The following is a 13,803-nucleotide window of genomic DNA, read 5'->3' on the forward strand; positions in this document are numbered from 1 at the left end:
AAACGCGAAAAAAGAAAATTAGTAATGAATTTCAAAGGTAATAGAGTGATTTCATTATATTTGGCTGGAAAAACACAACCAGCGATTGTTCGTGAGCTCGAGCACCTTAAAGTAAATAAAGTTTTTGTTTATCGTACCATTACTCGTTACAATGATACTGGTAGCATCGCGAAACGTCATGGAGGTGGTCATCAAAAGACTGCAACGCCACGTGAAATGGTTCAAAACGTGAAGAAACGACATGACCGAAATCCAACCGAAAAAGGGCCACTGGCTAATGGTTAACTAAAGTTTTGTGGAAGAGCCGTATTGAATTGAAATTTGCCGAGAGATTTAAAGTGATACTTATATTTGTCTAAACAATATTGAGTGAATGAGTACCCCATTGAATCTAAAAAAAAGTGATACCAAAGCCAAAGTTGTTACTCCATCTTAATAGAAAGATCTCCTCTTGGCACTAATGGATGTGAAAGCAGGGATCCATATTAAGATTTTTGTTATGATCTTTTTGCTTTAGGATATAAATTCCAGTATTTACATTATTTGAAGATGCATTCGCTACAGTTGAGTATTAAACTTTTTATTAGGCACTACAACCTTTTTTCGGTTTAGGTCAAGAAGGAAAAATTCAGTGGTTTAATGTCGACTCAAAGGGGTATTGTTGCACTAAAGGCACTTTAATGCTTTTTTACTCCATCTTTTTGGAGTAAAGGGTAATGAGCTTCGCCCTATTTGTATGTTAGCGTAATACCTCGCTACACAGCCTACGTAATACTTCGTTCCACATCGGTGTTTCCATTCGCATAACGTTCTGAAGTATTACCTGCACCTCATGTGTTTCCTTCTCTGTTTTATTTTTCTTCCTCCTCCCAATAACGCCATATTGTTGATATCAGCTTATAAAGGGTTTTTCAATTGGAGCGGGTCAATTTTGGCGCCCTGTGGCAGCCATTTTGTTTTGGTGACATCTGTCACATCTTTTGTTTATTATTCAGTTGCTTATGCCAAATCATCATGGCAAGTTACACGATTGAACAGCACGTTCAAATTATAAAACTTTATTATCGAAATGAGTGTTCATTAACGCAAACGTTGCGCGTATTGCGCCCATTTTTCGGTAGACGTGGTGGCCCTTCCAATTTTTTATGGCCCATATTGAATCATATGGTCCTAGACGACATGTGGTTCCAGCAGGACGGCGCTACGTGCCACACAGCAAACGCCATTTTATTCCATTTCAACATCTACCCGCCCTTATTGAAAAACCCTTTATTTTTATAATTACTTTAAATTTTTAATTAAATTTAATATCGTATTAAAACTTATTTATATTAGGGTTCGCTTGCTAAAAAGAAGAAGCTGAGCGATTCATGCCAAATAATATTTTGGACATATCATAAATTTTCCAGAAAATTACTTTATTTGTTGGCTTGAGTATAGTAAGCAATATTCAATGCAGAAAACTTTGGTATTCAGCTTAAAAAAAAGGATACTTCTTCATGACAAAATAAGAAAAATTTTTGAATAAACATCAGTTTTGAAAAAAAAAATTATTCAAAAAATTAGAAATTTAAAAAATATTTTTTTCTTAAATTTCAAAATTTTTTTTTATTCAAAATTCAAGAATGTTTTAAGCTGTATACCAAAATGGAGATAAAGTAACTTCTTCAACAAAAAAATTTTGAATAAAACACAAGTTTGAAAAAAAAAGAAAAAATTTATTCAAAAAGTTAGAAATTTAAAACAAAAACTTTTTTCAAATTTTTTTTTATTCAAAATCGAAAAAACATATTTTTTTAAGCTCTATACCAAAATGGAGATAAAGTATACTTCTTTAAGAAAACATTTTGAGTAAAAAAATTTCGAAAAAAATAAATAAAATTTTATTCAAAAAACTAGAAATTTAAAAAAACAAAAATTTTTCAAGAAAAAATTTTGAATAAAAACAATTTAAAAAAAAATTCAATTTTATTCAAAAAATTAGAAATTAAAACAAAAATTTCAAAATTTTTTTTATTAAAAATTCAAAAATTTGTTTTTAACTGTATACCAAAATGGAGATAAAGTATACTTATTCAAGAAAAATTTTTGAAATAAACAAAATTTTATTCAAAAAACTAGAAATTAAAAAAAAAATTTTTTCAAGGAAAAATTTTTAATGAAAAACAATTTTGAAAAAAAAAATTAAATTTTATTCAAAAAATTAAAAATTAAAAAAAAAAAATTTCAAAATTTCAATTTTTTTGCTATTCAAACTTCAAAAAAAAAACATTTTTTTTACGTTGTATTCCAAAAGGGAGATAAAGTATACTTCTTCAAGAAAAAAATTTTGAATAAAAAGCAATTACAAAATAAAATTAGATTTTATATTATTTAAAAACTTTGAAATTAAAAAAAAAATGGTTTCAAAATATCAACATTTTTTTATTAAAAATTCAAGAAAAATTTTTTTAAGCTGAATACCAAAATGGAGATAAAGTAAACTTTGAATAAAAATCAATTCCTCAAGAAAAAATTTTAATAAAAACCAATTTTCCAAAAAAAAAACTTAATGTTATTTAAAAACTTTGGAATTAAAAAAATATGTTTTCAAAATTTAAAATAGTTTATTGTTCAAAATTCAAGAAACAAATTTTTTAAGCTGTATACCAAAATGGAGATAAATTTTATTTTATTTTAATTTTTGGAAAACAAAATTCTTTTCTTTTTAAATTTTTGAATAAAAATTTTTTTGTCATTTTTTCAATAAAAATTTAGTGTTTTGAATAAAAAAATTGTTTTTGGTTCAAAATTTTCCTAAAGTTTTTTTTTGTTCTTCCTGAAAACACTCCATCTCGGATTTTTTTGTTATTTTTTCATTAACTATTCAAAATATCCTCAATAATCCCGAATTTTCAGATCCCGTAGTGGGATCATCATAACTCTTCGAGTTACATTGAAATACCTACAACGAACTACAACAAATTTTTCAACATTGCCTACATTTTTTTTTGTTTCAAAATTTGTTCAGCGTACTTCTTATTGTACTCAAATTTGAAAGTACACCAATTTTCTGAAAAATTTACAACAATGTCCAAAATACTTAGAGCACTTGATATGGAATCACTCAGCAGCAAAATATTATCTCTATTTTTTTGTTTTAGGGACGGACTAAAATGTTTGCCTATCTCTTTAGTCATTAAAACTAACTTTCTTTAGCAGTCGCCCACAGTACTTTCAGTTTTTGTTTTTTTCAAATTTTTTAAGTTCTCTACATTAAAGCGTTGTTGCCACTTTTCTAGCCACGCTGACTTATGTCCACTAGCCACTTTATCGGTTGGGCAACTCAATCTAGCTGATGTGCTTTTGTATAAAATATTAACAAGTAGTTAAAAGGTGAAGGATCAGAGGCAATAAAAGAATCTCATTATTATTATCGTCCTTCGAATACAGCAAACAATCTTCGATCCCTCTCTGTGTAACAGCAAAGCAATAAACAAACTATGATTTTTCATCACTCTGGACTGCTGCTCGATTATGACTTATTTAAATGGCACTTACTCCTCCACTTTGCGCCATCATTTGCTCCAGTATTCTATAAATAAATATTCAGTTTATTATTACGTTTTTGTTTTTTTGTTTTCTTGTTTTTTCTGCGAGTCTACCGCTTACTCATTTCACTTTCACATTACAGGAACTGACAATTAATCAAAAATCAGCGATACGTGAAGACAGTGAATTTATAATATCATGCACCGCCCAAGGATCTTCGCGTATGCAATTTCAGTGGTACAAGGATGGTGCACGTGTCAATACATCCAAGGCTACGAGGTAAGCAAAACATACAAACGCATTTATTCATTTGCGTATTATCATTATTATGAGAATTTGTATTTACCATTGCTTACTTGTGTGTGTGCGTAGGTGCAAAATGTTTATTAATACGTAAATGATAAGTGCGAAAATGCTGTAGGCAATGGAAAGCCTTTAAAATGTTTTTCGTTTTTTTTTGTTTTTTTTTTTTCATTTATTATCGCTGATGAATTGTTGCTGAGGCGGTTGAAAATTAACGCACATGGGCGGAAAACGTGAAAATTAAATGCGTGCACATGCATGTGAGCAAATAAGTATGTGTGCATGTGTGTGTGTGTGTTCGTGTTTTATATTTAATAGCGGTGGCTGTATCGTTTTCATGCGTTGAAATATACGCGTAATTTTAATCAGTTCACCGGAAGCGGTACATGTGATGAAAGGATAATATTTATGCCATGAAATTGGATGATGTAAGGCGTATTTGTACATAATTCGGGACATTTTATGTGTGATTAAATGAACGGCACGCGTTCATATTTGGAATGCGGTATTGCACTTGAATTCAGGGTTGAGTGTAGATACCGCAGGTAGGCTATTAAACCTTTTGTTTTATTCCATATCATTCACCAAATAATCATCACTTTTCATAAAGGGGCTGTAGTGCATCAACGTTGCTAAAATTCATAGATTCACTGTGGATCTTTTTCCGGACAAAAAAGAATAAAATAGAGTTTCCACAAAATACTTACAAAAACATTTATTTACCATATCTTCCAGAGATCAGATCAGATCAGAGATCATCAACGAATTCTTTTTTTTCATCAAATTACATTGTACGGCAATGGATTATGGTTGAGAAGACAAAACAAATTCGTCTGAATTTAATTTTTGGAGGCATCATATTCGCCTTGAAATCCAACTTCGAATCTCTCTTGCCAACAAGTGCTACTTTGGATTAAGTAGGCAACTGAGTAGTAAAGTCCTCTCTCGACGAATAAAACTAACACTCTACAAGACTCTCATCATGCCCGTCTTAACGTATGTCGCAGAAGCGTGGACGATGACATCATCCGATGAAGCGACGCTTGGAGTGTTTGAGAGAAAGAATCTGCGCAAGATTTTTGCACCTTTGCACATTGGCAACGGCGAATATCGCAGGCGACCGAACGATGAGTTGTATGAGCTTTACGACGACATAGACATAGCGCAGCGAATAAAGATCCAGCGGCTACGTTGGCTGGGTAATGTCGTCCGAATGGATACAAATGCTTCCGTTCTGAAAGTTATCGATGCGATACCAGCTGGTGGTAGCAGAGAAAGAGGAAGGTCTCCTCTGCGTTGAAAAGATCAGGTGGAAAAGGACTTTGCTTTTCTTGGTGTGTCCAACTGGCGCCGGTTAGCACGAGAAAGAAACGACTGGCGCGCTTTGTTAAACTCGGCCAAAATCGCGTAAGCGGTTATCGCGACAATTAAGAAGAAGAAGAATAAAGGGTCATAGTTCAACCGCTTTTGCACCGTTTTGTGGTAAATGGGCATAGAAACCTACATTTTAGATATAATGTTCTCAGCAGTACTCTGCAAAAGCACTGGGCAACATTTTTGCGGAACTTTGTAACACTCTAACACTTTACTATATGAACCTATTTTGTCTTTTCTGTCGGAAGGAGCAAACCACACTCATGATGGAGGGGTTAAACGGTTTAAAACGTATGTACTTACAACTAAAAGATTTGCCATAAAATTGTAATCTAAGTCTCAGAAAACGCCAAAGCTCAAATATCAACCAAAAGACCAGAAATAAGTTGAAATGGAAAAGGAATGAATGAAAATTCGTATTTAGAGCGTTGGTCATTAGGAGGCTTATAGTAGAATTTCATGATAAATATTTGTGCGACTCAGCATTTCATGACGAATATGTTGGTGGTATTTTTTAAGCTACTATGTCGCTCTCATATAAGTATTTTTCCCCTCTTTCCCCATAAGAGAAAAAAATTCCTACTCTCTAAGATTTTTCTCCAGTAAATTACCGGTTTAGTCCAAGGATGATAGATTACCAGGTTTGCTATTTAGTTATGGTGAAAAAGAAAATTGTGTGGGGAACTTTGGCTGTCACATCGCTTGGGGAATCGGCAGCCGAGTTCTGCATTATCATTGCTCTTCTATACACTCGTCCAAGCAGTCGTTGTTCAGATGGCAACGAACTGTCATCATGGGTTGATTTTTTTCGTATATCCCCAATCTCAGCTTTTTTGTTAACACACCTGTTCAAAGACGTCAGCCCATCAGCTGACTCTATGGAATTCACTCAGAGCCGAATTACGGTATGTTAAAGAGCTTACCTTTCAAATATTTTCATCATGAGCTTAGTCAGGTGACTGCTGAGCCTGCAAAGTTCTTTGCGAACTCGCGTGATAATTTTTAGGCTTTCCCAAAATAAACTCAAGCATTACTTATTGAGTTTTCGGCGCATTTGTCTTAAAGGTTTTCTGTAAAGTATCATATCATGAGGACTGAGAGTGGTGGTGGTGGAGGTGCTATCTAGTGACATAGCCCAGACTCAATTAGCACAAAAGATCCCACTTTGAGCCATCTTGATTTGTCTATGAATCTGTCTATGTCGTCTACTTTCTTTTCTGCAGTTTCTGCCAGGTTAACCATCCAGAATTCCCCCCGAATTCTATGTCGTAGAGCACCCCGACTTGAGCACTCACACAGATAGTGAAATACTGTTTCCTTATATTATGCTTGATTGCAGCTTCTGCGTCTATCGTTGTGCGCATACCCAATCTTCCTGTCAGGGTTACCCAAAGGTCAGTGGCCGGTTATTGTTGACGTCATTCGAAAGCTGTCTGTTCTAGGCTGAATTGCGTGGTCTTTCGGTGAATCCTATAAAAAGTACCTTAGTGCTTTTCACTAGGAAATGCAATATGGAAGGCCTTTTACTACCCACATTGAAAAGGGTAACACTGCAACTGTCTTCTGAGGTTAAATACCTAGGAGTAATCCTTGATAGTAAGCTTACTTGGAAGAAGCACGTCCAGCAGAAGGTCTCTCGAACAGTAAAAGTCTTTTGGCAGTGTAAGAGAACCTTTGGGAAGACATGAGGTCTAAGACCGGCGATAGTACACTGGTTATACATCAACCTGATTAGACGCATTATTACATACGCCTCTGTAGTATGGTGGAAAGCCACAACGGTTAACTCTAGAGTAAAACCCCTAAACAGACTACAGAGAAGTGTATGCTTGGGTATCCCAGGTGTCATGAGCACAGCATCTGGTGATGCCCTTAATGCCATTCTCAACTTGCAACCTCTAGATCTGCAAATTCGAAAGGAAGCGATAAAAGCGGCGTAGGGGCTCAAGTTAAACGGAGTCTGGGGAAATGAAGAAAGCACTGACCACTATCAGATATACCACCAGTTGTCGAAGCGGTGCACACTGCTCTCGATGCCAGTGGACAATCGGGTGCTTTTCGTTTGCTTCGGTAGGAAGTATGATGTTTGGATACCAGATAGAGATCAATGGTTAGGTCCAGAGAACCTATTAACGGGATATCAGCACTCTTTCTACACCGACAGATCCAAAACCAGTGATGGTAGAGAATCTGGATGGTACTTAGACGAAGACACTAAGTACTCCTATGCCACAGGATAGATGGTCACGGTATTCCTTACGAAAGTCTATGCCATCTTGAACGTCGCATACTGGCTAATTGAGAAAAAGTGGCGGGGCAACAGTATTGGAGTTTGTAGTGACGGTCAAGCTGAACGGAAAGACCTTGCTAACCCACGCTGCTCTTCGAAGTTAGTGGGTGAATGTAAGACAAAATTGAACAGTGTTGCAAAACACAACAAAGTTAATCTAATTCTGGTGCCCGGACATTGTGGTATTACAGGCAATGAGTTAGCTGACAAACTGGGTAATGAAGGCTCTGCATGTATGTCACTAGGCCCTGAACCCTTTCTAGCTGTCAATTCCGCATCGACTCAACTACGGATTGACGACTTCATGAGGTCTACGCACAGAGGTCGTTCGTCTGAGTTGAACTCGTGCAGATTTGCCAAGTGCTTTATGAAAGAGCCAAACAGGAAAATAGCGACCTTTCTCCTCAAACTCAGCAGAAAGGACCTGAGAGTACTGGTGGGTGTAATCACAGGGCGCAACGCCTGTGGTCAGCATATGGTTGCTATGAAGATAGACGACAGCTCGATATGCCTATCCTGTCCTAAGAATGACGACACTGCAGAGAATTTTCTCTACAGCTGTCCGGCGTTTTCCAGAATCACACTTAGGATATTGGGTTGCGATATACTGAGTATGGATAAAGTTCATACTCTTCCTCTACCGGATCTCTTAAGATTCATCAATGAATCCCAGAGATTTGTGGAAGAGAGACCTCAAACTAAGTTTTCCGTCTTAGCACCCACATTTTATCTTTCCTATCTCTCTATTATTTCTAATGAAATCAATGCGGGTATAGTACAATGGTCTTCTGACTGAGTGCTTGGACTTGTCCAACCCCACACAAATCTAATCTAATCGAGTCTGTTCTAGGCTTTCTTAACAACTCCTGAGTTCTGGATTTGTTGAAATTGGGCCACGTTTGTTTACTTATTTTGCAGGTATTCATGTATATACACCGGCTGACGCCGCAGTCCATGTTGGATTCGTCAGTGCGAAGTGTAGTTGTATTGTCTTTGATTACTGTATTCAAAACCCATTCCTTTCGCGTGGGGAACTTTACTCTAAAATCGAATCTAAAATGTAGGAAGGCGGTAGTAAAATCTAATGGGTTGCTAATAAGCTTTTGGCTGCCTAAAATAATACCATGACCAAAATCCTAGCATTCCAAAAACCACCTTCTTCTTCTTTCCGAAGGCGGTATTTGTTGCTGTTAGCCGTAGTTGTAAGTCTGTTGGTAACAGTCAGAGGCATTAAGTGCCTCTGCTGTACTCGACTTCATAGCTCCAGTTATTCCTAAGCAGGCTCCTCATTGTACGCTTGTTACTGTTGTTCTACTGTATGCTTAATTCAGGCCACCATACTAATGCTCCGTATGACATAATCGGTCTCACTATGGCGGTATACATCCAATATACAAGTCTAGGCTTTAAACCCCAGCTCACATATGTGCGTGGTATAAAAATGTGCATGCGGGTGCAAAAAGTTTATGGTTTTCCCCATTTATCGTTTTTTTATAAATTGCAATAATTTTCCTACTACCTATAATTTCTTGTCGCGTAATCCCATAATACAAACCATGCGTTTGTTCTTACAGTCGCAGCTTGCATGAGTAAATACACTTCATTGGTTGGGCTAAACCCTAAACAACTTTTGGTTGAATAGAATTTGGTGATATTTCTCTAGCAAGACAACTGCACTAATTTATACTAAATCTATATATTCTGTAAAGTATGCAGAAATGAGCCCTTCATATATTCAATAATATTCCACTTTCTTCTCCAATACCTATAGGCCCAATAAATGCATTTCCATGCACTGTGTCCTTTTATTCAATATTCCCTTTAATAATGAAAGTATTGTACCACTGACAATACCGATACTGAACACGATTTTGAATTTGAAATTAATATTTATGGTCATGCCTGTAAATACCTATTTGTGTGTGTTCTGAGTTCTATTGTTCATCACTGAGCGCTGCCAAAGAGCAATTGCACACATTGACAATCAATATAAATGACAACTGCACACAAATGCATTACAACCTCTACACATATATGGGTACATATACGCGTATATGTCTGTATGGTAAGTTGATAGAATGGGAAAATAGGTGTATCTACATATGCCAGTGTGTATTTCTATGTGCATCAATATTGAGCGGATTTAATATGAACGCCATAGCAAATATGGAAATTTACTTGTTTGCACACAAAGGCAGATTCATAGATATACAATTCGAACGGCATTATACTTGTATTGCTTTGAAACACTGTGAGTGCAGAAGAGGAAAAAACAAATTGGGAGGGATATGACACGACAGAACTAATACTCAAATTTGTAAAGGATTTGGTAACACAATCCAGTACATGGACACAACTACAAACACATTTTATTCCTTAAGTCTACAGAGTTGATATTAATTGTTTTATCAAATAAAATAAACATTTCTGCTGCTACTGCTGTGAGTTAACGTCTTACTTTAAATTTTCATATTTGCCTTTGATAAAGACAAAGATAAAGATAAAGATAAAGATGAAGATGAAGATAAAGATAAAGATAAAAATAAAGATAAAGATAAGGATAAAGATAAAGATAAAGATAAAGATAAAGATAAAGATGAAGATAAAGATAAAGATAAAGATAAAAATAAAGATAAAGATAAGGATAAAGATAAAGATAAAGATAAAGATAAAGATAAAGATAAAGATAAAGATAAAGATAAAGATAAAGATAAAGATAAAGATAAAGATAAAGATAAAGATAAAGATAAAGATAAAGATAAAGATAAAGATAAAGATAAAGATAAAGATAAAGATAAAGATAAAGATAAAGATAAAGATAAAGATAAAGATAAAGATAAAGATAAAGATAAAGATAAAGATAAAGATAAAGATAAAGATAAAGATAAAGATAAAGATAAAGATAAAGATAAAGATAAAGATAAAGATAAAGATAAAGATAAAGATAAAGATAAAGATAAAGATAAAGATAAAGATAAAGATAAAGATAAAGATAAAGATAAAGATAAAGATAAAGATAAAGATAAAGATAAAGATAAAGATAAAGATAAAGATAAAGATAAAGATAAAGATAAAGATAAAGATAAAGATAAAGATAAAGATAAAGATAAAGATAAAGATAAAGATAAAGATAAAGATAAAGATAAAGATAAAGATAAAGATAAAGATAAAGATAAAGATAAAGATAAAGATAAAGATAAAGATAAAGATAAAGATAAAGATAAAGATAAAGATAAAGATAAAGATAAAGATAAAGATAAAGATAAAGATAAAGATAAAGATAAAGATAAAGATAAAGATAAAGATAAAGATAAAGATAAAGATAAAGATAAAGATAAAGATAAAGATAAAGATAAAGATAAAGATAAAGATAAAGATAAAGATAAAGATAAAGATAAAGATAAAGATAAAGATAAAGATAAAGATAAAGATAAAGATAAAGATAAAGATAAAGATAAAGATAAAGATAAAGATAAAGATAAAGATAAAGATAAAGATAAAGATAAAGATAAAGATAAAGATAAAGATAAAGATAAAGATAAAGATAAAGATAAAGATAAAGATAAAGATAAAGATAAAGATAAAGATAAAGATAAAGATAAAGATAAAGATAAAGATAAAGATAAAGATAAAGATAAAGATAAAGATAAAGATAAAGATAAAGATAAAGATAAAGATAAAGATAAAGATAAAGATAAAGATAAAGATAAAGATAAAGATAAAGATAAAGATAAAGATAAAGATAAAGATAAAGATAAAGATAAAGATAAAGATAAAGATAAAGATAAAGATAAAGATAAAGATAAAGATAAAGATAAAGATAAAGATAAAGATAAAGATAAAGATAAAGATAAAGATAAAGATAAAGATAAAGATAAAGATAAAGATAAAGATAAAGATAAAGATAAAGATAAAGATAAAGATAAAGATAAAGATAAAGATAAAGATAAAGATAAAGATAAAGATAAAGATAAAGATAAAGATAAAGATAAAGATAAAGATAAAGATAAAGATAAAGATAAAGATAAAGATAAAGATAAAGATAAAGATAAAGATAAAGATAAAGATAAAGATAAAGATAAAGATAAAGATAAAGATAAAGATAAAGATAAAGATAAAGATAAAGATAAAGATAAAGATAAAGATAAAGATAAAGATAAAGATAAAGATAAAGATAAAGATAAAGATAAAGATAAAGATAAAGATAAAGATAAAGATAAAGATAAAGATAAAGATAAAGATAAAGATAAAGATAAAGATAAAGATAAAGATAAAGATAAAGATAAAGATAAAGATAAAGATAAAGATAAAGATAAAGATAAAGATAAAGATAAAGATAAAGATAAAGATAAAGATAAAGATAAAGATAAAGATAAAGATAAAGATAAAGATAAAGATAAAGATAAAGATAAAGATAAAGATAAAGATAAAGATAAAGATAAAGATAAAGATAAAGATAAAGATAAAGATAAAGATAAAGATAAAGATAAAGATAAAGATAAAGATAAAGATAAAGATAAAGATAAAGATAAAGATAAAGATAAAGATAAAGATAAAGATAAAGATAAAGATAAAGATAAAGATAAAGATAAAGATAAAGATAAAGATAAAGATAAAGATAAAGATAAAGATAAAGATAAAGATAAAGATAAAGATAAAGATAAAGATAAAGATAAAGATAAAGATAAAGATAAAGATAAAGATAAAGATAAAGATAAAGATAAAGATAAAGATAAAGATAAAGATAAAGATAAAGATAAAGATAAAGATAAAGATAAAGATAAAGATAAAGATAAAGATAAAGATAAAGATAAAGATAAAGATAAAGATAAAGATAAAGATAAAGATAAAGATAAAGATAAAGGGTATGAAAGTTGATAATATATTTATTTAGCGCAGTTCAAAATCGACAATTCTGCTTATTTACGTACCCATTGACCCAAAAATGAGCTTCGTCGCTGAACACAATTTTTCGATAAAAAAGTGGATCTTCGGCCAACTTTCCAAGAGCCCTTTCACCAAAAATGCTGCGTTGCGATAGGTCGTTCGGCTTCAATTCTTGCACCAGCTGTATTTTGAAAGGCTTCACACCTAAACCCTTTCGCAAAGTTTTCCACGTTGTTGAGTAACAGAGGCCCAATTGCTGCGAACGGCGACGAATCGATAATTGATGGCCATCATTAACACTGGCCGATACAGCTGCGATATTTTCTTCAGTTCGCACTCTACGTAAGCGTGTTGGTGGTTTGATGTCGAATAATGTAAATTTGGTTCTAAATTTAGTAACAATAGCTCGAATAACCGCTTCAGGGGGTCGATTAAACTGACCATAAAATGAAAGAAGCGCGCGATAAACTTTCTTAACAGAACACGCATATTTATAATGAAATTCAATGATTTGCAAGCGTTGTTCGTTTGTAAGACGATTCATGGTTAAATTATAGACCAAACTGAAGATGTTTGACAGTGAAACAAAACACGAAACGTGTGTCAGCTGTTTAAAGCAACTGTTTAAAAAGATAATAGCTAAAAAATCACCCTTTGTAAGAAGGAAATTTCCCAATAGACCATGCGAAATCAAGCAAAATTTACTAAATATGGTTAAACACTAGTCAAAAGCAAATGGGCTAAGCATCAACCCTAATAAAACTGGACTCATCTTATTTGCTAGGAGACTCAGAATTCCAGAAATAACTCATACGACGCTAGCTGGTCCGGCACTTTCTTTGAGGGATGAAGCCTTCTTAGAACTAATCATAGACAGAAAGCTCAGATGGAAGTCAAATGTCGAAGATAACGAAAGAAGAGCTACAATAGCACTCCACTCTTGCAAAAAGTTCGCAATCGAATTAAGTTGGCGTCTTTCCCCTTTTATCGTACAGCGGCTTTACATAAGACCAATTCTAAGATTCGGTAGTATTGTGGCCGGATTTAGATAAGAAACACTTATATTATATATCAATTGAACATGCACAAAGGATGCCCAGTCTGCGGGGCTTACAGGACTGCACCTACAGAGACACTAAATAGAATGCTCAACCAACTATATAGAGTAATTCGGCAAGCAAATTGATGCCAATTCAGCTCTCAGATTTAGAAAAGTCGACTTACTCAGAACGAACTGTAGAGGGAACTCGTCAATGTTAGATAATTTCTCCTGTATTCCTGGTACAATGAATTGAGTAAGACCAAGGACATTAACTTAAATAAATCACTCATCACGGTGGTTTCTTTGAAAGAGGAATGGGATAACAGATTTGTTGCTAACGAAAATCATATAATCATATATGATAAATCATGTGTCA

The 13,803-nt window shown here is 32.6% G+C and overlaps 1 protein-coding gene across 1 annotated transcript in view; it reads left to right on the forward strand.

Annotated features, from left to right (window-relative positions):
* LOC129247446 (uncharacterized) overlaps positions 1-13,803 on the forward strand; it is a 311,844-nt gene that overhangs the window by 21,517 nt on the left and 276,524 nt on the right. Inside the window, exon 3 of the mRNA XM_054886576.1 lies at positions 3,674-3,810. Coding sequence (XP_054742551.1) covers positions 3,674-3,810 — 137 coding nt within the window. The remainder of the gene's footprint in view (positions 1-3,673; positions 3,811-13,803) is intronic.

Source organism: Anastrepha obliqua, chromosome 5, assembly GCF_027943255.1.
Source record: "Anastrepha obliqua isolate idAnaObli1 chromosome 5, idAnaObli1_1.0, whole genome shotgun sequence".
Lineage (NCBI taxonomy): Eukaryota > Metazoa > Arthropoda > Insecta > Diptera > Tephritidae > Anastrepha > Anastrepha obliqua.